Source organism: Astyanax mexicanus, chromosome 8 (assembly GCF_023375975.1).
Source record: "Astyanax mexicanus isolate ESR-SI-001 chromosome 8, AstMex3_surface, whole genome shotgun sequence".
NCBI lineage: Eukaryota > Metazoa > Chordata > Actinopteri > Characiformes > Acestrorhamphidae > Astyanax > Astyanax mexicanus.
Window position 1 is genome coordinate 25,773,453 of NC_064415.1, and position 27,011 is coordinate 25,800,463.

Below are 27,011 nucleotides of genomic sequence, written 5' to 3' on the forward strand. Positions count from 1 at the left end.
ATGTGGTTCTATCAACTACTGTTGAATGGTGGTTCTTGATGCAGTGCTGTTTGATGGATCATTGCTCACATGTATTTAGCTTAGGCTTGTGCCCTTGTCCTTTACATATTGAAATTTCTTCCCATTCCTGGCTCTGTAGAGTGAGAAATATACAAATTCTGCAAAATCTTTCTTGAAGGAACATTAATTTAATCATTTTCACATGCATTTGGAGATCTTCTGGAGATCATCTGCCCATAATTTCTCTTACACTCTTACCAAGACAGTACCAAATCATGATTACAGCTTTCGGTTGAACATATATTAACAAATGAAATGAAGGTGACCAGAAGGTGACCACATGATCAAAACATGTGTCAACAAATAGAATTCATGCTGTCTGCAATGAAATGAAAGTCGTATAAGTTTTATTTGTAAAGGAGGTCAGCAGGACGGCACATTTTGGGTACTTTATATTTCAGGAAACAACAAATGGAAAATGTGAGCAGTGGGTCAGCTGGACTTGTCTGAAACGTAAAGCAGGTGGTTGGGCTAAAGCTGACCCTCTCTGCTGACCTCTTACCCTTTTGGTCTTCTATCTAAAGGAACTTACTTAGGTGGGTGGTATTTCTGTTATGCTACTCAGAGCAAAAATGATGGTCAAGGACCAGGTTTTAACAAGGTTTTAAACTGGTATCAGTAACAAACGTTTCTTACAGAAATGGACGTTCCTAAACAATTACCGTCCTGTTTGATGGTGCCATGGACATTCTTAAAAGAGAAAACCCCATTTTTGCTCCATTAAGAATATTTCAGTTAAGTTTAGTGGAGTGTTTTAGAGAAATCCTCTAAAAGTGTCTTAATGGAACCAACTAGTTCTTCCATGAACCCGTTCTGACAAAGTTACATTTTAGAGTCTGAGGGTCAAATCCAGGAATATATCTGGAAGTTACCATAATTACCTTGAAAAAGGTTTTAAAAAAATATTAATAGATATGGGTATTACAATTTTTCATTTTTTTTTACAAATGAGCTGACAAAAGGGTTCTTTTGAAAGGATATGTCATTAAAATGATGACAGGTGTTACTCTTTGGTGATTCCAAAAGATAACTATTTTGACTCCCAAAAATGAAGGTGAAAAAGCCAACGAAAGGTTTTCTTGAGAGGAATCACATTTGGGTCCATAAAGAAAAATTACTTGTTTAGATGACATGGGTGTTACTTATCTTGACCAATCTCAAAGGTAATAAGTTTTTAAAAATAAGGGTATCAAAAATGGTCCTCTTGAAAAAAAAAAATCCAGTAAAAAATATTTAAGATTTAAGAAGAGAATCATTCTCAAGCGTCAATTCCCCAAACTTTCTGATCCACAAGAAGAATTTATTTTAAAAACTGTAAAATTATATGGATGTTCATTATTTTGGCCATTCTTAAAGAATATAATTTTGACTTTTACAAATGAAGCTGAAAAAAGAATTTCTTCAGAGCAAGCAATCCATCCAAGCAAGAAAGTCGATTTTTAAATATTTAAAATTATCATAAATATGAATATTTAGCAATTACTTTAGAATCCATAATGATGGTCTGAATTTTTTAAAATCTTAAATGATGTGGGAGATTTTTTGTTCACAACTCATCTTAGGGCAGTGAAGAGGGCTTTGGATGGAGAAACAGCTTTGGACAGACAGCCAAACATTATGAAGGGCCCACAAATGAGCAGTTTTTCTTTGAGATTGAACCATTAATTGGTTGAGTGAGGACACACAGTGACACACAGACTGGAGATTGTGTTCAGAGGTCAGACACATGGCCGTTTTGGACCCGAGGAGGACCTCAATGGGGAATTATTTAAATTCCTCAGCGTTAAACTCAATGGAGTGCTTTTGTGATCAGGGGCTAGAAGCATCCAGGGTCTGCTTTGCAGAACTAACTTCATTTTCCACAAATGTTTAACTAAAATCAGTTTTAATATCTAACAATGCTTTAACAATATGCTGGGGGGCTTTTGGGTTTGGTATGTTAGGTTTCTATTTTAAACCATAGCGAGGTTTAAAATAGACTAGAGATTAAAAAAGATTTAAGTTAACTGCAGCTACAGAGCTTATCTGTTCATTTCATTGGCTGCTGGCTCACACTGCAGAGCTTAGAGTTAATATGTTAATTTGAAACGAGCAGTGAAGTGAGCAGTATATGTGGCATGCCTGCATGGAGCCTGACATGAATGAAAAGTCCTCTGGCCCTGTCAGTTAAATCTGATCCTAGAGGTTCACAGCACAGCTCAGTTTAAGTACAGTTTTACTTTTCTTCTTCCTCTTTTACACATATAACTTGTGCTTAGTTAGCGGACTTGTTTAATCACACATAAAAGTAATATTGTTTTCTTAATGTGATGCACAAAGTCCTAAAAAATCATATAGCCTTATCAATTATCCATAAATAAATACGCTCTCACATGAGACAACAGTGCTTATTTTTTTAACAACTGTGGTAGATAATAACAGTTTAATACAGCTTAAGATAATTAAATTAGTATATTTCATATGCTGGATGTCTCGGAGCATTTTATAGTTAAGCCCTTCCATCAAATAACCATATTTGATTTTAGGTGCATTCACAAATGAAAAGAAAAATCAAAATAAAGTCTACAATTCTAGGTATATAAGTATAAAGCAAGAGATAATTAATAAAAAATGTTGTCATTGTCCTTTCTCAGATTTTATATTGGTATAATCTACAATACAGTGCAATGTTGCCTTGTGTAAAACAATAAAACAAACCAGTTAAAGCAAGCTTTGGGAAATAATTAAATAACAAAAAAGATGCAGAGCTTTCAGACCACAAATAAATCCCAGTTTTCATGCATCTTGGCATGTTCTCCTCCACCAGTCTTACACACTGCTTTTGGATAAATTATGCCACTCCTGGTGCAAAAAATCAAGCAGTTCAGCTTGGTTTGATGGCTTGTGATCATCCATCTTCCTCTTGATTATATTACAGAGGTTTTCAATTTGGTAAAATCAAAGAAACTCGTCATTTTTAAGTGGTTTCTTTTTCCAGAGCTATGTATATATATTCTCCAGTATTACTTCATACATTAAATTAAATCCAAACACATTTATATACAACCTCTAGTGGTGGAAAGGAGCTTAAAATTATACTCATCTGAAATTCATTAAACAGTAATAGATGCAGTTTTGTTGATACAATTTAATTATAACAATTTAATTCTCACATATGAGACCTTTATTTACACTCAGATAGCTTCACCCAGGAGGCGAGGAGTTCTCATCAATGGCAATGAACTACACAGTCACCCAGAGTGGAATTTACCCAGAGCCCGCCTCCTGCTCTTCAATACTAGAGGACACAGAGAGGTGGGGGTGGCGAATGGGAGTCCTGTATTGTTTGTGTGTGTGTGTGTGTGTGCGCGCACGTGGTGGGGGTTTAGAATGAGCTGGGGTGAGGGGAAGGGAAGTTGGCGGGTAAAAAGAGGGTGAAAGGGGGTGGGTTGAGCTGCCTCAGACACCAGCTGGCTTTGTCTCTTCCTTAGCAACCATGCCAAGCACATAACAATACTAACAGAGAGAGACAGAGAGAATGAAGAGGATAGGAGATACAGGATAAAAGTGAGTTATGTAATGCTTTTCCCTTTCCCAATCCCTTAAACAGTCCCCTCTTTTACTATTGGTCACTCTGACAAAATGAAAAGACACACACAGGACAGGACATGGGGTAGAACATGCGTGTGTGCTATGTGTTACAAGTAGTGCCATATCAAAGCTCTGTATCTTTTTTTTTTTTTTTGTATATTTTATATTATTTAAATAAAATAACTAAAGACTTTGATAATCAAACATTAAGACCTGAGTAAATATAAATATTTATATACATTTTTAAATTATGATTTCATTTATTAATGGAAAAAAATATCTAAACAAATTTAGCCAATTGTAAAAAAAAAAAAAAATTGCCCCCCATAAATTAACGGTGATTATTCACACTTTTTGGAAAGCTGAGTTAAATTTTACTTTGCCACAACCAGGCCTGATTACTAACAGCTCTGTAGAATCCACTTAAATAAGAATTCACTTAAATAGAACATGTCTGACAACATGAATCAGATAAAAGATCTCAAAAAGCAACAAAGTATACTGCAATTTTAAGAAATTCAAAAACAGATGTCAGTCTGAAAAAGGTTACCAAATAATTTCTAAGGTATTGAGACTCCAGTGGACCAGAGTAAGAGCTAATATTCATAAATGAAAAAACATGGGACAATGGTGGACCTTCCTAGGAGTGGCCTGTTGACCAAATTATTACAAAAGGGCATGAACAACTCATCCAAGAGATCACAATAAGACCCAGAACAACTTTTAAAGAACTGCAGGTCTCACTTGCCTCAATTAAGGTCAGTGTTCATGATTCTATAATAAGATAGGGACTGTAGGAGGGCAAATACTTGTTCATGCCACTGTATATATAATGTGGCTATGTTTAAATGTATACAAAAATAATCATAATGGTTTGTTTAAAACTTTCTTTTGTTTACTACATAATTCTATCTGCCTTAGAAAGTGCTTCTGAAATAGCATTATATCCACTGAAAATGTTATGACATCTCATTCTGAATTTATAAGCTTTAAAATTGAGTGAGTTTATTGCAGAATAGCATAGTATGGCTAGGGGCTTGATTTTATACACCTGTGACAATGGTGCTGTTTTTAAACACTTGCATCCTCTGATTAAGATGTGTCCCAATACTTTGACTGCAGTAACAAAATATTACATAACTATCTTTTTATGTTTCAGGAAAAAAAAAATATATATATATGATATATGATATTATATGATATAATATCAAATATAATATCACATTATCTAAAGGAGATGCTTCAAATGCACAATCCTTTAGATGATAGCAGAAAATAAAAATAGTGTGTAGGTCAAAAATACTGTGTACAGAGGTCCCCTCAGGGCACTCTAAGGACACACACACACACACACACACCACACACGAGGCATAACATGCATAGCTACTTCACTATATGGCATTACATCAGCAGTGGGTGACGGTAGACAGCTCAACCAAAAGCCAGAGGAGATCCACTAAAGCAACAGTAATAAGCAGCAGTTGTATGAAAGTGCTGCGTGTTTGCTCAACACTGCAGCACACTATCCTCACAGTAAGATATCCCGCAGTCACGACACACTCTCTCTCTCTCTCTCTTACACACACAGCTCTCCTGTATCCTGCTCTCCTCTGGAACGGACAGATGGGCAATGGGGGATGGAAGGAGAATGAGATGGTAAAAAGAAATGAGAGAGGGAGCATGAGACACCAGATTACAGGAAGAAAAAAGGCATGATTGTATTAAATAAAACCTGCTTTCCATGTGAGAAAAATAATATTTAATACTGTCAATGCAACTGGGACTCAATAAGGAGATGAAACTAATTTAAATTTAGGGACGACATATAAATCACCAGTCATAAGCTGATAAAAGGAAATTATACTTAAATAATGTAAATAAGGAACATAAAAGAAAAAGTGTGACCTACTAATTATACTGAATATAGAATTCAGTACTTACATTGGGCCCCCTGGTGGCTTAGAGGGGACTATGAGACTGTTTACACCAAATGTATTTCAAAATGAAATACTCTTTTCAATATTTTAAAATGTCGAAATGTCCCAGCTCTAAAAGCTATTAAATATTACCTACAAGTATTGATTTGGCTGTACCCAGATAATTGGTTAGATAATTGGTTTGGCTCATTTTTACAGTAGTAAAAATGTAAAGGAAAGGAAATAGCATCAGAACAGACCAACAAGCAGATTTGTTATACATTTAAATTTAAATTGAAAAAGTATAAGTATAAGATAATGTATGTTTTTTTTTAAATAATACTGCACAGTACATTTTCCACTCATTAAAAGTGAAGAAAGAGAGTCTGTGAGTAATCTACTTGTGAAACAATTCTATCAGCACTTCTACATTTTCACTAAGAGGTCAAGAGGTCAAGGAGGCTAATGTTTATTAATGTATTGATTCAAGCCTGTATGAAAAGAACCGTGTCTAACAAAGGCAGGAGAGTATGCTTTTTACTCTCATATGCCCTCACAAACCGATGTCCAGCAAGAGTCTAATACACTTTTCTCACCAATTTAGCTACGCCAATTATCCCACCCACTCGGCTGCACTCCCTTCTATCACTAGCAGTTCCCCAACACCAGTAAAGACTAGCACATACATGTAAAGTCAGCCACCGCCTCTTTACAAACTGCTGCTGATGTAGCATTACAGAGTAGCCAGCATGCTCAGAAGAAAGCACAGCGATTTGGATCCAATACATTAGCTTCATGCTGACCAACACCACCTTTTAAGTCATGTGGGGAGAGTGCCAACAATGTTGAGACACAGAAAACCTGAAAATGCAAATGGCACTAAGATCAGTGCGGGTCAGTATGGTTGTAGATTAGACATTGGGGACCTGCCCTGCAGAAACATATACATCTTTTGTTTATTACAGAAAATTAAAACACACAAACTGTCCCATACACTGTGTCAAAATATATTGATAAATTAACCAATATAAATCTATTTTACATTGATTCCATTGAAAGTTTTTATTTTATTTTTTTCCTGTAGAGTTGTGTTTTGAAGATACGTGTTTTTCATTGGACAGCAACGACATGCAGTTTAGTGACTGTTGGAAAAAAGGGAGACTGGGACTCGGTAAGGGTAAAAGCGAATAAGAATAAAATTCAGTAATGAGGGGTGAAAACAAAACAACAGTAAACACACACACACACACACACACACACACACACACACACACACAGGACTTAAAGGATCTGCTGCTAACAATTTGTGCCAGATTGCACAGGACACCTTTACAGTAGTAATAAGTAGGAGTCCAACAATTGGGACCCAACATATTAGGCAATAGTTTGTATGTTATGGCTATTCTATGTGCTGATCTGCTTTAGAAATAATGTATAAAGGTATGTGAAAATAATCTGTGTCAATTGTAGCAAAATGCCATAACAGTAAAATGTATATATATTTATTTACATGAACAAAAAGTTAATGATAAAACTATGGGCTTTCTATCCAGCCAGTGGACCCAGGTATGGTTAAGGATGAAATGCTGAAAAAAGTGAACCGTGGGAGAGATTTTTTTTTTTTAAATAGACAAATTCTTCAAGATGTGACTCATAACTTCATGGCTGTGGATACAGTCACACATTAAATAATGAAATATTTAAAGCAAAGAAAAAAGCAGAGCAAAAAAAAGAAAAGAACAAAATTCAATAGCCAGCGACAGACATTGTTTGAACTGGAGTCAAGTATTAGTCACCATGGTTACATGGTCTTGACACCCCCATACAGTCTATTTATTGTGTGTGTGTGTGTGTGTGTGTATGTGTGTAAGAGAGATTGCAAGAGTGTGAGAGAGAGAGAGTGAGAGGGAGGAAGAACGTGTTTGTGTGTGTGTGTGTGTGTGAGAGAGAGAGAGAGAGAGAGAGACAGGGGGAGCGTTTCTTATTTCTACTTATACCCAAATCGTTAGTCTACACTGATGGTCTCTAGAGACCCACTGTCCTGCAATCATTAGAGCTTTCCCTGCTCAAAGCACCCCTGACCCAATTTATCCACTCATTATCTAATAAAGCTCAAGTGAGTGTGTCAAAGCAAGCAAATATAAAAATGTGCAGGGCAGTGATTCTCTAAGATGAGTGTTAGGGACCACTGATCTACACAATAAAAAATAAAATACTGGGGGATAGAAACAATCAATTTTGCCAATGCAACACTTTCCCAATGTAGTACTTACTTAGCAGGAAAAAGTTACAAAAGTCCTGCTATTTACTAAAGAGAACACTGAATAAAAAATGTTGTTAAAGCAAAAAACAAACAAAATATACAGTATATTATATGTAACGATACATGTGGGCAGGATTTCTATGTATGTATGTAGTCAAACAAGATATCCAACAGAAATGCTGCTCAAAAGTGACAAGCTGTTCAATAAAAATCTCATTTTTGAATTTCTAATTTATGCTTATCATGCAGATGGCATGTTTATACAAATCTAAAAAGTTAAAATGACTTAAATTTAGCAGCTAAACGTACAATATTTCGCACTAAGAAACACCTTATGTAAATAACAAGTCAATCATTACAAGAAGTTTAGTGAAATACAGTATCTAGGCTAACCAGATTTGTTTGGTTAGCTAGCTAGCAAAGTTAGCTAAGTAACAGAGTGTGCATTCTAAAGTAACATAACTTAATAATTATTACACAGATAATGTTAATTTAATGTTGACTTAAAATGTACATTTTCAAATATAAACAACATAAACATGGGCTACAGTTACTAGTAGCCCTCTGAAAAAACAGTGAAAACATATCGCTTCATAGCAAGCTAATGTTAGCTAATCCTTTACCTGAAAAAAAAAAACATACATTGGTTTGTAGATTTCCAAGATTTCCAAGACGTCCAAGCATTCTTAAAGCACTAATAAACTATACTATTTGTTACTGTATTAGAAATACAGTCTATTATATTGCTACACTTAGTATGTTTACAATCAGTCTGCCCTTACATAAATGTGGAATGTTGCCAGAAATGCACATATCATAAAGGGGCCCAGTTTCAAATAATTTGTTCTTATATATTTGATATATTGCTATAAAATAGTTAATCATAGGTTCAAAAATACAGTATTTTGGTAGCGGCCCTAATGCTGACATAGCAACGATGTGTAGGAGTGTATTCTGTTGGTGTGAGAGTATCAGGTATAGCAGCGTTACTTGAGCTTATAATAACTCTGCACACTTAGTCACAACGTTTTTTCAGTGTGCTGGTCTTCATCTAGAATGTGTTTAGCATCTTCTCTAAAGAAAAAGTGCTGTGTGATTTTTTTTGTGGACTATTTTAATAAACAGGACATTGATGTGTTTCAAAATAAAATGCATCCAGATCTTTATTTGTTTGGCGCAGAAAAATAGCTAAATGGTGGTGTAGCAGTTTAAGCTTAAATATTAAAATTATGACTATCCATGATGTTTAAAAAAATATTTTTTGTCAAAAGATTTTAAACTAATAAATTAAGACCATGACTTCTATATGTAAGATGTATTTGGTGGCATACTTAATCATACTTATTGTTTATCAGTGTTAAACTAGCCTCTCTTAAAAAAAACTAAAGAATCAATCACCTGTGATGTTTTGGCTGATTAATTATATCTGAGAAAGGGAAAAAATGATTATACAATTTTGTAAATTAGATGTTCACTTTTTTAGTCCTTTAGGAATTTTCCACACAACATACAGTAAAGGAGCAATTCAGTAAAAGCTGGGACTGTAGCATACCTGTTATTGTAGCTAATTGTCACTGGGCAAAGACCTGCTCTTAAAGTCCTGGGAAATTGTTTTCTAAAAATAGTATGAACTTTGTTATCAGAGTTCATGCCAATAAATGACAGAACTGCCAGTCCATTCAATTTATTACTACCTTGTACCTGCACTCATTGGAAATTGGAAAGGAACCAACAGAGGATCATTCACTGAGCAGCTTTTATGTTGGAGGTGAACAAAATACACAGCACAGTAGTGACACCAACATAGCAGTTCATGAAAGTGTGTTGTTTTTGTTTAAGCATACCTGTGTCAAGCACTGAGGGCTGAGAGACATTTTAAACATATATTAGCATGAATGATATTGATTACAGTCTTTGTTAGCAACATTAGCTTGTTAGCATTTCCTGTTCCTGTTCTAAAGAAGCAAACTACCGTATTTTTTGCACAATAAGGTGCACCATATTATAAGGCGCACTATCAATAAACGTCTATTTTCTGGTTTATTTTCATACATAAGGCGCACCGGATTATAAGGTGCATTATGCAACCCTAGTAAGGAATAAGGGTGTCGCCATGTTTTCCTTCTAATTCAGCAGGTCTCACCACTGGGTATGCCAGTGACCTGTAAAGCTAAGCTAAGTAAACAAAACTGTAATTCTTAAACAAAACAAAAAAAAAACTCATAATTTCAACATTTAATTCAAACAAGCGCTGGATGTTTATTTACATAGATTTCTCTGAATAAAGCGCTTCAATTTATTTATAGTTACCGTAGATTTTCAGATTTCCATTAATACCACTAATCCCGACAGTGCTACACTGAAGAAAGCACCCCTAATTAATCCACTCACTAACTAATAAAGCTCAAGTGAGTGTATCAAAGCAAGCAAATATAAAAATGTGCAGGGCAGTGCTTTTTCAAGATCTTTCAAGTTTTAGGGACCACTGATCTACACAAAAAAAAATAAATTACGGTAGGGTTAAAAACAATTAATTTAGCCAGTGCAACACTTTCCCAAAGCAGTACACTGAAGAACCCTGAGTGTTACTGTACCCCAGGGCGATAGCTACGAGTTTGTCATACTCAAAGTGAGGTATTAGGTAACTAGCACCTAGTGCAGTTAGCAAGTACTGCTAATGCTGCTCCAGCAGTGCTAGCCAGGGTTAGCAGCAGGCTACAGTCCGATACACTCGCCTCTAAAGTGTGAAAGAGCGAACGCTAACTGTATTTTGCAGCTAATGCTAATATTACTTTAGTCTCTTTGCTGGAGAACTAAACTGAAACTCTTGCTTCAAGACTGTCATGGAAATTGACACAAAGTGTCAAAAGAAAAAAGTATAAGCAACGAAATGAAATTGAGAATCAGAAAAAGAGTGAGCGCGCTGTCACCTCCTCACAACGGTACACTTATATACCTTGAAAAGGGTGCGGCAACGCTTATACAGGCAGTAATCTTCCTGTCTTTAGCTGCCTGTTCTTCTTTTGGAGCTGAGAGCTTGAACACTCCCCTTTCGCCCAGATGCATATGCCCCTAAAAACAGGAATTGAAAACTTGCTCGTACTAGGACAAAGATACATGGTGTAAATTATAAGACACATGATGTACTGAACATTCAGATAAAGATACTGTATCAGTGGGCCATTGGATGGCCCTCATCGGTTTCTAGGCAGAAAAGGTTTTCTTTCCAGACCAGCGCTTACACAGGGTCTTTATGAAACATACATTCACATTAGAGGTCAGGAGTAAAACACATAAAAGTAATATAATGTAAAACACACAAGCAAGTAATTTAATGGATAACAAACAATCAAATGAAGGAAAGTCAATTAACCAAGAATAAAATACTGATTTGATGATTAGAATGATAATAAGGATTAAGGAGTAAACTGCTGATTTTGCTCACAAGACAAGACATATTTTTTTCCTTAATTTAAAAGCATCCATTGCCTGTTCATAAAAACTCCCCCTATCACTAGTAGCTTATACCCCAGCATCACACTGGGGGTGATGTGGGGTGAGAGCGCCATCTACTCATCCAGAAAAAGCAAGGCCAATTGTGCTCTCTCAGACTCTGGCTGCTGATGGAAAATGGATTAGAAACAGAATCCCTCAGCCCCTCAGAGCCCCTTCTGGACACATCTTATGTGATCTTCATATAAGCATTACAATAATTAGATGTATAGAAATATTAATAATAGCAACACTCTGAACTGAATGCAGGCAAAAATAAATCATTCTTACCATCCATATGACCCATTTCATTATTAACTGGAGCATTATATATATATATATATATATATATATATATATATATATATATATATATATTTATTTATTTACTTTATTTTTTTTTTTTAAGGCAACATCATTGAAGAGACACTTTTTGTTCTTTCGGCTGGGTGTTTATTTTCTGCCACGGCTCTAAAGAGCCTTTTCTGCACCTTTTTTTTTTTAAGTGTAAAAAAATTCTACAGCATCATATTCAGCTATTCACAACTTTATGCGCTGCATGGTCTGATTTTGCAGGTGCAGTTTGAGAGTGAGAACTGAGCTTTATGGAAACTCCCACATGTTGAAGAGCTCACCATCACTTCCTTCCTCCGAAGAATTGCCTAATTATGATTGAGCTGACAATGAGGAAATAAGCGAGGAAGAAAAAAACAGGCAGAGCAGGGCTTAGAAAAGTCACTGACTCCAATTTTGATAAGATTAACATTTGAAAAGAGCAGCAGTTTTTTCTTTTTTTTAGTCTTTGTCTTCGTCTTCATACTTTCCTTAGCAGGTGCCAAGCGAGGTTAAGAGAGAACAGTGAACAGGAACCAACCCAACAGCGCCTGAATCGAAGAGGAGCCATGAGTGAGAAATCGCTTTGTGTGTTTTTCATCTTGGCCTTTCTCCAAACAGGTACAGTCTATTAGTATGTATATATGTACAGTCATATCCATACTGTCAGTCTCCTTTTTGGACATTTTTTTTTTTACTTTTTGGCATCATGTGAATCTGGCATTTGTTTTTCACATTGTCATATTTTGTGATAAATACAATTAAGTTGAAACACATTTTAACGCTGACTTCCATTGAAAGTTGAATAACTTTCGCCTGTACAGTTGCCAAGTTAGTGATACAAGGTTTCTGCTTGACAACAGTGATATACACCCATCTGAAAGCGGTAATATATGCTCAATATTAATTAGTGAATTACTGTGCGTTATTACATATTTTTCGATCTCGTCAAAAACTGTATTTTTGTCATACTGAAGCATCGTGTTTATAAAAATCAGCAGTGAGAGAATTCAGTGATTATTGTAGTGGTTTTTATTAGAATAAGTCAAATTAATACGCAAAATGGCAATAAAAACATATGATGTTCCAGCTTGGATAGTTTTTGCATTGCGAGGTTCTGAAACTTCATAAGTGAATAACCTTTCCCTTAGAAGGCAAAGACTTGCCTTTACCTGAAATGTCGTAGTTAAAGCACCTACAATGGAAAGAATGGCTATTTATATTACTTATATACTGTAATTAAAAAACCTAGGACGGAATAGAGTATCATTGCTCATAAAGGCACACTGCGATTATGGAAAGAATGTTTTAAACAGGATATCACACTTTTTTTTGTGTTCGTATTAAAAGAAAAAGCCAGTGCTTAACTGCATCATGTAAACAGTGAACAAATCTTAATGAGGAATAATTATAGATAAACTTCTATAAGATAAACTTATAGAGTCAACAGTTATGTAAATACATTGTGCAGACATGACTCCTGAAACAATTTATACTCATGACCTATTATCAAAACTGGATTTTATAATGTGTCACATGTTTTCTCATTAAATTCTGTATTATCAGATCACTTATTAGCAGCCAGACACATCAGAAGCTGATGAATCCTCACTGATTGGCACTGTGACAAAACAACTCAAAACTGCCAGCGGCTGATTCATTTCTCTATATTAGCAGCACATATTGTACATCTGTTTCAATCACAATGTGATGGGATTTAGTTCACTGGTTCTATGCTGCTGTACAAATGAAATAAAATGAAAAATATCTGCATGTATATAAACTGCGATGAGACTGTAGGCCCATTATTCTTAGAATCGATAACCAACTGACACAGTTACAGGGCTGAGACAGGTTTGAAAACGCATTCTTTAAAGGTTCTACAAGACATTTTTGCACAGTTCTTCAAATAAACAGTTATTAACCAGTTCTGTTTTTTTTACATAAAAAATTAAAATGTGAACAATACAAAAGACTTTAATGAGACTGCACTGTAATGGAGTCACATGTTAAGTTAATTATGAATATTATGTATACTTTTATATTTTTTGCTGTATTTTGTTGTTATGTAAACTGTTCTTCCTTTAGCTCTCTAATTCCTACTGTCATATTGAATATTAAAATCAAATGAATTTATTAATTAAAAAAATATGCTTTATTTAGATTTTTGGATTAAAATAAACAGATTTATCCCAAATTGGGTTGATATACTGTTAATACATATTTGTTGAAATACCTTAATTATAACTAATTATAATTATAATTGCATATGACACAAAAAAAAACATTCCATTTATGATCATCTGACCACAGTGTTGACCATAATTTCCATTAAAAACACTTTATTTATTATTACATTTATAATGGGAGAATTTGGACTTTTCTCACTGTTAACGGTTTTGAATGTATAGGAAATACTGTGTTACGACCAAAACCTGCTGCGTGGAGGCTCTCCTTTAATATTTTAGCCTGGCTAGATTTATCTGTGGGTTGTTAGCATGATTCAAAATGGTGCCGTATCACACAGACCCAGAAGGAGAATAAAATAATATTAGAGAGAATTTATTCATGGAAATATACACTTTTATTGTACTTTATATGAGAAAATTAACAAAAGCATGTTCCATTTTTTTTTGGTAGAATTATAAAACAGTACAAAAGACAAACAAGCATGACAGTGGAGAGGGAGTCTGTTGCTATTTAACATGTACACAAACTTTATACAGCTCTGGAAAAAATTAAGAGACCACTTCAGTTTCTGAATCAGTTTATCTGATTTTGGTATTACAGGTATATGTTTGAGTAAAATGAACATTGTTGTTTTATTCTATAAACTACAGACAACATTTTTCCCTAAATATTTTTGGCTAAAATAACAAAAAGGATGCAGACCTTTCGGACCTCAAATAATGCAAAGAAAACAAGTTCAAATTCAAAGTTTTAAGTGTTCAGAAATCAATATTTGGTGGAATAACCCTGTTTTTTGCAGCTTTCATGCATCTTGGCATCATGTTCTCCTCCATTAGTCTTACACACTGCTTTTGGATAACTTTATGCCACTCCTGGTGCAAAAAAATCAAGCAATTCAGCTTGGTTTGATGGCTTGTGATCATCCATCTTCTACTTGATTATATTCCAGAGGTTTTCAACTTGGTGAAATCAAGCAAACTTGTCGTTTTTAATTGGTCTTATTTTTTTCTAGAACTGTATATATAGCATGTACTATATGTAATGTTATGTTTAACTTTCTCTTTTTTTTACTTCAAGCATGTTGTAATTGCACGACATCCTGTTGTAAGTTGTTACATTTTACCCCACATGTTTTTTGCAGCTGCTCTCTCACTACTGATAAAAGCAAGAAATAGCTCTCTCTCTCCAACCCACAAACCACTAGGGGCATTTATTTTAAAGAGTAGGGTCTAATAAAAAAAGCGATGCTCTGAACAGACACACCTGCCCACTTACAATGTGTACATTTAAAAAACAGAAAAATAATACTAACTCTCATAAAATAAAACCTTTTAAAATGCAAGCAGTAAAACAGTAAACATAATAGCTAATTTGTTAAAGTCCTAATGAAACAGAAAGGTCTTAACCCTTCTGTTAAAAGTGCAGATATTTTAAGGAGCCCTCAGGTCATCAGGAACAGGGTTCCAAAGATTGAGGTCGTAATGGGAAAAGGCTGCCTCTCCACTTTTGAAGCTGGGCGGCCGGTACGGTCAGCATGTTCCCGTTGGCTGATCTGAGGACTCTTGAGGGAACAGCGTATAATTAGATCACTGAGATACTCTGTGGAGCAAGACCGTGAAGGCATTTCTAAATTAGTAAAGAATCTTTAAATCAATTCTAAGTGACACTGGTAACCAGAGCAAAGCTAATAATCTGGTAGACATGGAAGCTTCTCAAAAGCTTTGGAGCCTTAATATTATTTGTGCGGACAGACAAGCATTTAAAAGCAGAGCTTTTTCTTAGGCCTTTAAAACAATTGCCCCAAAATGACCATTTCTTTGTTTCTTAGTTTTTCTTTCTTTCCTTCTGTGTAACATTTTGTGGAAAATGAAACATCTTTAAAGACTCTCAAAATCTCTCATATATTCTCAGAAAAAAGGTGCTACAAAGGTTTAACTTGGTGATCCCAAAAAAAAAAAAAAAACACTTTTGGCTCTTAAAAGAACCATGTTAGTAAGAAAGCTGTGTAAGTGTGAACAATCTTTTAAAGTTTTTAAGATTGTTAAAGAAGAAGATGTTAAAGTTTTAAGGTTCATCATGCTCAGACATCATTTACAACATCTGACCTTATTCCCCAACCGTTCATAACCATTAAATATTCTGCTCAACTTTTTGGTAGAGCACATTTTAAGATGCACATTTTAAATATTAAAGAAGATATTGATCTGAACTTATTAACCTGACCCTGCCATCTCTCTGGCCATCTCATTCACTGTGTTTTAATAGAATGTCTTTTCATTCTCAGTCCTAAATTACTCCACACATGTGGATTGTTTTTGTGGGATTTTTGAAATGGAAGCATGCTATTTTATCATAATATAGTTTCAGAGGTTTTTGTGAAAAGGTTTGTACAAAAGCAGAAGAGTTGAAATTTCAGGATTAAACAGTTGATTTTCACTCTCAAAGTGTGATTTTAACTCAGATTTAAATGGTGTTATTTGGTGTTTATATGGTAGTTATTTGACAGAGTTGAATATTTCAGTATTGACCCAAATAAACCCAATCAATACTGACCAACTCCACCTAATTAAACTCATTATTTGCATAATGGGCATGCACCCCCCAATCCTAACTTACCATCAGTGTGTAGTCTTGCCCACCAGGGCTACCTTCCATTGTGTATTCTATTATATTTTGTGTAATAGTTGTTTGCCTAGCCAACATATTATAGGCTATTTGAGCAAGTTACCATCTACTGTACTGTAAATTGTGATAAAGTGTTGGCAATGCACTGAAAACTGCAACGCAGGATTAATGTTCCAATGTAATTTAAAAATACACTGGCAGGAGGTAATCAGAAATGTTTTATCTTGTATTCGCATCAATTGGACAACTGATTATTTTTTTTAACTCTTTTCAGTTACTGTAACAATTTAAGAAGTTTAATTTAAGAAACACAAATGTGAGTTATAAAAGAACTCTGGCAAGGTGTTAAATGTTGAACTATTTTGAAAGTTTTGATTTTACTCTAAAGAGTGTGGAGCTATATAAACCTGGCTAACGAGTTGAAATCAACTCTGTGGGAGTTCATTTAACCCTTGACTTTTTGCTGTGCATGTCATTGCTCTTTAAAATGTGGTGTGTGTATACTGGATTTAGAACTGAAAGAATCTGAAAAGAACTACTGTTTTAAAATATTGTATTCTTTTATTATTGCCACAAACAAACAAAAAAAGTACAATCTAAAGAGCAGTTTTGTGAACAATTCTGGCCACCAAATGGAAACAAAAGTGCTTCTTCTCTGGCATTGCTAAAAAAAAAAAAAAAAAACTTAAAAAAACTTAAAGAGTACCAGTTGGCTAGCTCTTGGCTTATAGTTACCTTGGGGAGTTCATCCTCTGTAGAAGGGGAGGGGTGTTAAGAACCCAAAAGAAAGATATTATGCACATTATTAATTATGTTTATGCAAATAATGTTCTAACGTGGATTTCTAGAACATTTAGAAATTGGTTGGTTTTACCTTTGCCCATTTTTATTTTTGTGTATCCTTTTTTGTGTGTATATTCCAATTGTAACATACCTGTTATCAGACATGTTAGATTCAGGGGAGTATATATACTAAGAGTATATATGCTTTCTGAAACAGATGTTGGGGAGCTTAGGTGGGAAATTTATTTTTTGCTCTTGTCCTAGAAGGTAGCTGATGCTCAGTGTTACCTTTGTGTGGGAATAATTTGGTTTTAATGACTTTGTAGTCATTTTAGTCAAATCCTCTAATTAGAGGCTTTTTGTTTTCTTTTGTTTGTTTTTATTTTTTTGAAATGTGCGCTTGTAAATAGCTCCACTGCTGGTGAAAAAATAAATAAATTCCAAACTCAAAGGATTTCCTTGCCTTCACACATTTTTTCTACTTTTACCCGGTGCCCAAGGTCATTCGCCCAAACACTATCCATAGGGTGTTTTTTTTTTTTAATAGCTTTTTAATATTCGTGAGGGGCACCTTATCACAAATGGTGGCAGCGAACTTTTTTTTTTTTAAACCCACAAGGGTGTGAATGGCAGTGAGTTGGAAAACTGGCATGTCTGTAAGGAGATAATGGCTTAGCCAAAACAATTTCTGTTTTTCATTAGACTTCCTTTAATCATGTAAATGTGGCGTACCACTGTGTACCTCAAACACAGCTTTCTTAATAACTGTAGTATCTTAACCATGATTTATTTTTTTCGGTTGTAATTCATGCTTGTCTTCTCTGCTGTCTCTCCTTCCGCAGGCAGTTCTGACAGTAGTGTACATATCAGTCAAAGACACGAGGGAGCTCGTCTGAATGTGACCTGTATCCTGACTGGACGAGAAAGTCTCACTCAAGTCGCCTGGGAAATGGTGCAAGACTATAATTACACCAGTCTGGGTGTCTTTCATCCCAACCTCGGCACCCACATTCCATCAGAGCATGTTGACAAAGTACAGATTAAGGGGAGTCAATCTCCTCACGCCTGCTCCTCCGTTTCTCTGGACATGACGGCATCAAACATCAGCGGATCAATCTGCTGTACTGTCACGACGTTTCCTTCTGGCAACCTGAAGCAGTGTGCTGAAATCACCAGCGCCAATACAGAAAAACGTATTCTGACATCCTTTTTACACTCATATAACAATTTTATATTTGATTTACAATGTCGCTAGTGTGGCAAAACCTCATTATGTATGCCCATTTCTCAGGAAATGTTAGGAGTTAAGATAGGGTGACCAAACGTCCGTATTTCCCAGGACATGTCCGTATTTCACTTCCTGTGAGAAAAAAGTGAGGAAATGTCCCGGAAATGTCCTGGTTTTTAAATTACCTTCATTGGACCAGAGAGCAGTAGACAGCGTGACTGTCAGCGTGCAACACCCCCCCCCCCCCCCCCCCTCCCTTCTGGTGCAGTCTCACAGTAAGAGCACACACACAAGACTCCACGCCTCAACCCCCCAACCCCCTCCCGCCACCAGGTGTCCTGGTTTACCCAAATGAAAATATGGTCACCCTAGTTAAGAGCTATGAGGTTTTAAAAAAGAACTTTATATATATACTACATCTGAATGTAGTAACATAATTTGTGTATGTGAGTGAGCCCAAAAAATTCTCTTTGTATCTATTTGTGTGTCTTTCTCCAGCTGAAGCGCAGCTAGCAGGCCGTGAACTGGGCTTACTTGGACAACTTGGAGTGTTGATAATTGTCTCCATCCTTTCTTTGGGGTTCTTCATCTTAACAGGGTATTTTTGCTACAGCTGTTGCTGTACAAGGTAGGGCTATCCTTTACTTAATTTATTAATATATCATAGGATTTTTATATAATCTTTAATGTTTGACTCCATCATGGCTTAGAAATAATAATAAAATAAAAAAAATACATTTTGGAGAGTAAATAAATATAGCGACATCGGTGCACTTATAAAAAAAATTCAATCATAAATATGATATTTCCAATAAGCTGAAAGATTGTTCTCACATTGTTTGTTGTGATTACATTTTAGTGTATATGTAGTATGCAAAAATGTTTATGTATTATTTACACTGAAATCGTTTAATATTAATTCAGGAAGCAAGTTTTTCACGTGCAGCAAGCAAACCTTACAGCCCCACTGGCGTCTACTGAGGTGAGTAGATAAAATCAACCATATTTTAACTTTAATATGAAATTAACCAGGATTTAATTTAAACGTGATTTATTTTCAAAAGAACTGACCAATTAAAAACATTTAATTTAAAAAAACTTTTGTCACAAAGCAGTAGCACATGAGTAATGAGTAAGTACCACAGTGATAGTGACAAGTGTTGTAAGAAAAAACTCCTTCACAATAGAAGAGAAATTTTTGGGAGGAACCAAAAACTCAGCAAGAGGAACCCATCCTCCTCTGGTCGACCTGAACAGCACAAACAAATAACACAACAAAAACAAAAGTACAGAGAGATAATGGAGAGCTATAGCCAATGTAGAAACAGGTTACGAATTACGAGTGTAAGTAGGTGCTGGGCACAGGCTCAGTGTTGATGTCCTTATTGCTATATTCTAAATCAATTTCACATTTAAAAACATAGGTTTTAGTACAAGCTAATGTTTTTTTAGCTCAGCCTGTAGTCGGGTTTCAAACTGACCTTAGCAGCAGCTTACAGTTGTGGTGTGTGAGTTTCCTGTGTTTTCTGTTTCAGTTGTATTTGTACTGTGTGTGTACCGTGGTTTAGATGTGTTGGCCACTGCTCTTCTCAGCATGTTCACACAGATTGCAATCTTAACATTTTCCATTAAGTCACGGCAAAAGATCAAAGGCAGGAACCAATCTAAAAAAGATCAGTCATTTTTTTTGTTTTACATTTCTGTAGAAGGTCAGACTTGCGAGCATATGTTTAACTGACATGAGAAAATGTGTGTTTTAGAAAGAATAGTCTACTAAACACGGCTCTCTGTTAGCAAGCTGTTAGCAAATCATGCAAGAAAGGCAGACAAAAAGAAGAGATCCTTTTAAATGGCCTAATGTATAGTATATAAATAGTAAATAGTAATATTATTTTTTTAATCTAAGCACCTGTAGTACTTCACATCCAAAATTATAAGTGCTACAAAAGGACAAAACAAAAGACGAATGAATAATGTGAGTGCCTTTGGCGATCATTACACTGATTGGAAAGTCCTTTTAGTTTAAAAGGTGGCTAAAAATAGAGGCTGGGTATTGAAATTCAATGCTCATGACCAAATTACTTCAGTGTTGTATGATACTCAATTTAAATAACTGAGCAGCCAGCATCACAGCACAAGTCAGATAAAAATCATGATTTAAAAAAAAAAAACAGGCAAAAAATACATGCTGCTTTTAGTATTTAGAAAATAAATTAAATAATTAATAAAAAAAAAAAAGATTTGAGCTTTAACTCAATACTTTTTGTACTTAAATCGTGGTATAAAATTTACTCTTCAGAATTTGAAAGTAAAGTCATTGTATTGATATTTGCATGCTTGGTTAGCTTGCCCTGAACTGTATGGAAATATGTAAACCAATCACCAGAGTTACTACACATTTTAAAATATACCACAAGCAGTTAGTGGAAAGTATTCTTTGGTTCGGTTTCAGTTCCTTTTGTTTCCACATCATCGCATAAACATTTCTAAGATTTATTAGAAACTGGTCCTCACACCGGAAAATGTTATTTGCATAAGTATTCAGGTAATTTCAAGTTAACACACATGACAGAGATGAACGTTTACAATTGCTCCTTACCAGTAAATCATTAACATTTAGAGTTTCTGGATGAATAAGATTCTCTTGTTCACATACTACAGATCAATACTACAGAGGTGAATCTGAAAAATAGATAAGCAAATTACAATCAAAGGGAATACTAGGGAAATCAGAGATAAACCTATGTATATATGCACAAGAAAATAAAAGACTACAGTGTTTAGATATCTCAGTCACCCCTGTTGGATTAAGAGGTCTTAGAAGCTGCATTATACCACCCAGATACCGCCTAGGCAAGGTCGTTTCTCTAAACTCTGCATCAGAACAAGAAGTGAAATTGTAAGGGAAACCACAGACAAACCTCATCATTCTAAATGAACTATAAAGTTCAGTGGCTATGATGCAGAAGGACTTATTCACTGATTCTGGCTTACATGAAAGCTTTGTCTTTAGATAAGACAAAATTACTTTTGACCGAAATTCTAAATGCAACTTATATGTACACAGACCACTCCTTAACAAACACTACAACAAATGTTAAGCATGAGGGTGGCAGCATCATGCTGTAAGGATTCTTTACCTCAGCAGAAACTATGACTATGGTAAAAATGTAAAAACAGGTGGAGGGTGCAAACATAAGGAGATACTGCATACCTAATACCAAAGCTTGGGAGAAAGATCACATTGTACCAGGACAGTACAATTAAATCAAAGAAATTAATAAAATTTATATAGAGAAATTATTTTTGTGTCTTAAAAAAATGTCATTCAGGGTTTTTTGTTGCAAATGTGGTTTTATTTCCTTTGTTTATTCCTGAATTAATTAGTAAGAAGGTCAGATAAACAAAATACTTTTAAATATTTTTTGACAATCTTATAATGTTTCAGACCCTGAATGGTTAAAAGCTCAAAACCTTGTTTTTGTAGTCATTCATTTTATCGTCGCTGATATCATATCATATCATGTCGTCGCTGTCCAATGAAAAACACTTATCTACATTTTTGTCGATTTTTAGTTTACTACATAATTTAAAGAGACAAACTGTCCTTTACACTGCGCCAAAATTTCTTGATGAAAAGGCCAAAAGAAACTCTTAAAAATGACCTGAAATAAACTGTTTTTACATTGACGTCCATTGAAAGCTTACAAGGTTTTTTCTCCCTCCTGTAAAGTTGCTTTTGCTAGTATTGATCCACGCCCTTGACTGGGCAGAGAAGAAGAAAAGAGGGGGAGCGAACTCAGAGTATTTGGGGTGGAGTTCAGGGCAGCTTCGCCGGTAAAGCTTGAAGCAGAAGCCCCCCTCTCACGAAGAGAAACATGAGAAGAGAATAAAATTAAAGAAAGAGGAAGATGGGGAGAAGGTGGGTGCGAGGTTTGTTCAATGAACAGGTAGAGAGGAAGTGATGGTTTAAATAGGGAAGGAAGTGGGAGGACTTAGTTATGATACATAACTCCAAGTTTTGGAGAAGTGTTTTTCATTGGACAGCGACGATATACAGTATATACAGAACAGTAATCCTGAGCTCAAGGCAAACAATACAGAAGTAGTTGAAATCAAAGAGCATAAGGGGTTAAGGCTGCAGCAAATGATTAAGATCTGCTTACAAGTAATGAATTTTGACTTTGAGAATTAACTTAAAAAAATACACTGGTTTGCTATAAAAATCCTGGCTGGAACAATTTGTTGTTATTTATCCAGACAAATCCGATTACTTAAATACCTCTGCAAGGCACCACATATGCCCTGTTTGTGGTCTAAATAAAAACGTAACTTCTTGATGTACAATGGACTAATTCCACTTTTCTTTCTTCAGACAAATACAGAGGAGCTGCATGAAGACACAACTCCTGGATTTGACCCTGCAAAGCTTTACACAAAGATCAAAGTGGATCTTTATTATGGTCGCCTTTGGAAGTCCTACCAAGGCAGAGCCAGAGTCCCGACACAAGGGTCACCATTTGCCCCGAGACAGATTTACTACCGTCTAGGTGAAAGACCCCTGCCACAGAGAGAGGAAGAAAGCACACCCACAGGCACTGATTCAATAGCAGCACCACCAACAGACAGCAACTAATGAATGCATCCTAATTTATTACGGACTACAAGCTATCATTTGCACACAGTACCTAACAAACAACAGCCCATACCGCTGTGCAAGAGAAAAGAAAAAGAAAGAAAAAAGCAATACGTATATAAATGGTATGTAAATATCCTGCTCCAGCACATATGTTTCAATGTTAAAACTCTATAAACACCGTATATTGTATGTCTTTATGTTTTATTTCAAGCTGCTTAGAGAGCTTGCATGAATCTAATGAGTACACTTTCTGTAAAAAGCTGCATTTTAATTCTGAATATATTCATTTTAACTCATATTGAATGTACAGAAAATCGAAAAGGATTTTCATGTTTAATTACATAAAACATATAAGATATGTTTTTTGTATTTTTTAAATGTGTTCTTTTCATTCTTTAAGTAATATTTTAGTAAAATAACAAAAATAAAATAAAAAATGAATCATTTAAAAATGCAACCTCCTTATTTTGAAAACACTGTATATATGTGATATATATATATATATTTCTTTTTTTTTTTCTTTTTTAATTACTTTATGCCAGGAAAATAATGGTAAAAAAACAGCATTTTACACCAACTTAAAAGGAACACACTGTTAATTATTAAGAAAATTGTAATATTGCAATTGGAATATAAAATTTTCCAAAATAAATAAAAAACACATTTTATCCTGTTTTTAAAATTGAGTATGCTACTACTACTACTATTACTGTACTAATATAAGTATTTCTAATGATGATGAATTATTCTGAAATACTGTTATGTAAGGTAGTATATGATTTTTGACTTTTCATGTATCATAATACAGGATCTCATGACCCCATCCTGCTCTTGATCTCCTCCTGAACTGACCTCATTTCATTATGGGATGCAGTTTAACATGACGATAGCTCTGACTGCATACTGAAATATTTGGCTTATGTGCATGGCCTTAGAGTCTGGGTATATTTGGCACACAGGTTTAATTTATGTCTCAGATAACATTTTTCTTATGACCTGAACCAGGTCAGCATCTGTCAGTTTATTTTCTGATTGTGGCCCACATTCCTTACTGAAAGATGGCACAGAAGAGGGTCAGATATGGTTGATAGACCACAGCCTGTTTACAGCTCTGATCGGGTCAAATCGTAGCTATATTTAAACTAGTGGACGAGTGGAGAGTCAGTTCTGGCAGTGGAAGCATGAAAGTGGTTGATATGTGGCCCTCTCAGTGCTACAGCTATAGTACACTGCCTGGCCAAAATAGTCACCACCTGGATTTAACTAAAGCAAATGATCTGGGGTTGATGCTGCAGTTGGTCAGGTCTAGGTTCAGCAACAGTATGTGCTGAAAGAATGAGGTCAGCTGACTACCTGAATATACTGAATATAGACCAGGTTATTCCTGCAATGGATTTTTTCTTCCCTGATGACATGCCCATATTCCAAGATAACAATGTCAGGATTCATGAGGCTGGAATTGTGAAAGAGTGATTCAGGGAACATGAGATCATAATTTTCACACATGGATTGTTCACCACAGAGTTCAGACCTTAACCCCACTGAGAATCTTTGGGATGTGCTGGAGAAGTTTTCAGCGGTCAGACTCTACCAGCATCAATGCAAGATATTGGTTTAAAAAAAAAGGTGTCTTTTTTCTCCTTATCTTAAGCGGTGCACAATTATATATTAGGATTGTAATTTATGGAGTCAAATTGGGGTCTTTAATGCTGAAGAGAAATAAGACTATCACGCAAAAAATCTCAGCGAATTGCAAAATAAATCTGATATTGCAAACAAAGAAGAGAACATAAAACGTCAAAAAGGGGTCAAAATAGACTCGCAAACAAAACGGAGGAACGCAAAGGAGGGAAAGAACTGCAAAAAGAAAAAAGGAACGCAAAACGCAAAACACAAAGAAAAAGTGGTGTTGCAAAAGATTAATTCTAAAAAAAAACATTACAAGTGAAAAAGGTAACTTATGTTCTCTTTTTGTTTGCAATATCAGATTTTTTTTTGCAATTCGTGGAGGGTTTTTTTTCGTGACAGTTGTATTTTCCCTTCAGCATTAAAGACCCCAATTTGACTCCATAAATTACAATCCTAATATATCTTTTGACCAAATACTTAGTGTGTATGATTTCAGTCTTTGCCTCTTTATATAACTGAGTTCTGTTATTAATTATTATTGAAGTTTTACATTTCAATCTATATGAATTGTCACAAAAATAATTGCAACAAACAATATTATTGTTCTTGTGATACACTTTTTGGTACAAATTAAGTGAAAACCTAATATCAATATATATAATAGTGTAGTCACACTTTGTAGTCACTACCATTAAACTTTAGTTATTAAGAATATTCAGACATATAAAATATGTTTACACACCCTAAATAAATAAACCAAAACACTGTTTATAGGCAAAACTGAAACTGACACTAAGTACACAGTGGACAGTACTGAGGGCAGTAAAAATAATTGAGGTCAAGTAAATATAAAGTACAATAAGCTGAAAACATTACAATTACTGTGACAAGCCTACATGTGACCTATACAATTTTATTTGATTTGATTCTATACTGATAAACATTCTTATTCATTTTAGTGATGATATGATAATGATTATTATCTATTACATACAGAAAAAATACATATTTTTTGTACCAAAAGCCACATTTGACCTTCTTCTGTGTCATCACTCCATGAGGTAAGTGGGACACAAGTAAATGCAGGATGTGCCCCAGATTCAGATCGTATCAGACTTGCTGCTTTGGCCACATTCTGCGTACTGCTTTAACATCAGGCCCAAAAGATCCAATCTGCCTTTAAACCACATCACCTCTATCATTATGTGTCAAAATTCAGAACAAAAGTGTAATATAGTTCAGTCTAGTAAAAAACAGGTAGGAACACCCTAGTATAGTCTAGTCTAGTTTACTATAGTGCAGTATAGTCTTGCACAATCTTGTGTAGAATAATCTAGTCCAGCACAGTATACAGTACCTGTCAAAAGTTGGGACACATTTTCTAATTTAATTTTTTTTAACATTAATTCTGAAGTCATCCAGACTATAAAGGAACACATAAGGAATCATGTAGTAATTTAAAAGTGTTAAACAAACCAAAATACCTAGTTCAGCATTTAAGTGGCTCTTATCTGGGGTGCTATTCACTTGCAGTTTCCAAGGCTGGTAACTCTGATGAACTTATCCTGTACAACAGAGGAAACTCTTGGTCTTTTTTCCTGAGGTGAGCTGGATAAAAAAACATTTTCATCATATCTTTTTTTGATGGTCTTTGTGACTGAACTTTAAAATACTTTTAAAGTTTTTAAATTTTGATGTCTTCATGTCTTAAAAGTTTTTTTGCCCTTATTTATTAAAGTAATTTTTGCCATAATATGGATTATGAATTTTTTTCAAATAGCTATTCACTGTATACCAACTCTACTTCTTCACAACTTTACAACAGATGCTCTCAAACACATTAAGAGGCAATAAATTCAAGTAATAAACTCTGGACAAGTTTAGCACAGCTGTTAACTTAAAGCCATTCCAGGTGACTCTACCTCATAAAGCTGACTGAGAAAATCCAGACATGATATTCAAAGCTGTCATCTAAACAGCTGTCATCAGGTGCTACTTTTAAGAATCTAAAATATAAATATATTCTGGTTTGTTTAACACTTGTTTCAGTTTATTGAATGCAAGTTTTTCTTTATAGTTTGTATGACTTAAGTATTAATTAACAATGCAGAACTTTTTTTTTAAATAATGGAAAACAGAACAAATTTTTGACCTGTGCTATTGTCTAACATAGCATAGTATAGTATTGTAAAACATGAAATAACCTAGTATAGTATAGTGTAGCAGTCTAGAGTGTAATCTAGTTTAGTTTAGTCTAGTGTTGCACATGCAAGTGTTATTTAA

The 27,011-nt window shown here is 34.8% G+C and overlaps 1 protein-coding gene across 1 annotated transcript; it reads left to right on the top strand.

Moving 5' to 3' along the window:
- The first annotated feature begins 11,954 nt into the window (after window positions 1-11,954).
- si:ch211-196f2.6 (immunoglobulin domain-containing protein) lies at window positions 11,955-23,497 on the top strand. Its single transcript, XM_007248123.4, has 5 exons — window positions 11,955-12,255; window positions 18,075-18,425; window positions 18,959-19,088; window positions 19,385-19,442; window positions 22,836-23,497. Exons 1-5 carry the CDS (start codon window positions 12,204-12,206, stop codon window positions 23,094-23,096), a joined length of 852 nt encoding a protein of 283 aa, XP_007248185.3. The 5' UTR covers window positions 11,955-12,203; the 3' UTR covers window positions 23,097-23,497.
- Window positions 23,498-27,011: the final 3,514 nt, after the last annotated feature.

Bases quoted from the DNA above. Each gene is read 5' to 3' on its own strand.
- si:ch211-196f2.6 (XM_007248123.4), top strand. From the start codon at position 12,204: ATGAGTGAGAAATCGCTTTGTGTGTTTTTCATCTTGGCCTTTCTCCAA. The intron at 12,256-18,074 runs GTACAGTCTATT...CTCCTTCCGCAG, and splicing joins CTTGGCCTTTCTCCAAACAG to GCAGTTCTGACAGTAGTGTA. The intron at 19,443-22,835 runs GTGAGTAGATAA...TTCTTTCTTCAG, and splicing joins CCCCACTGGCGTCTACTGAG to ACAAATACAGAGGAGCTGCA.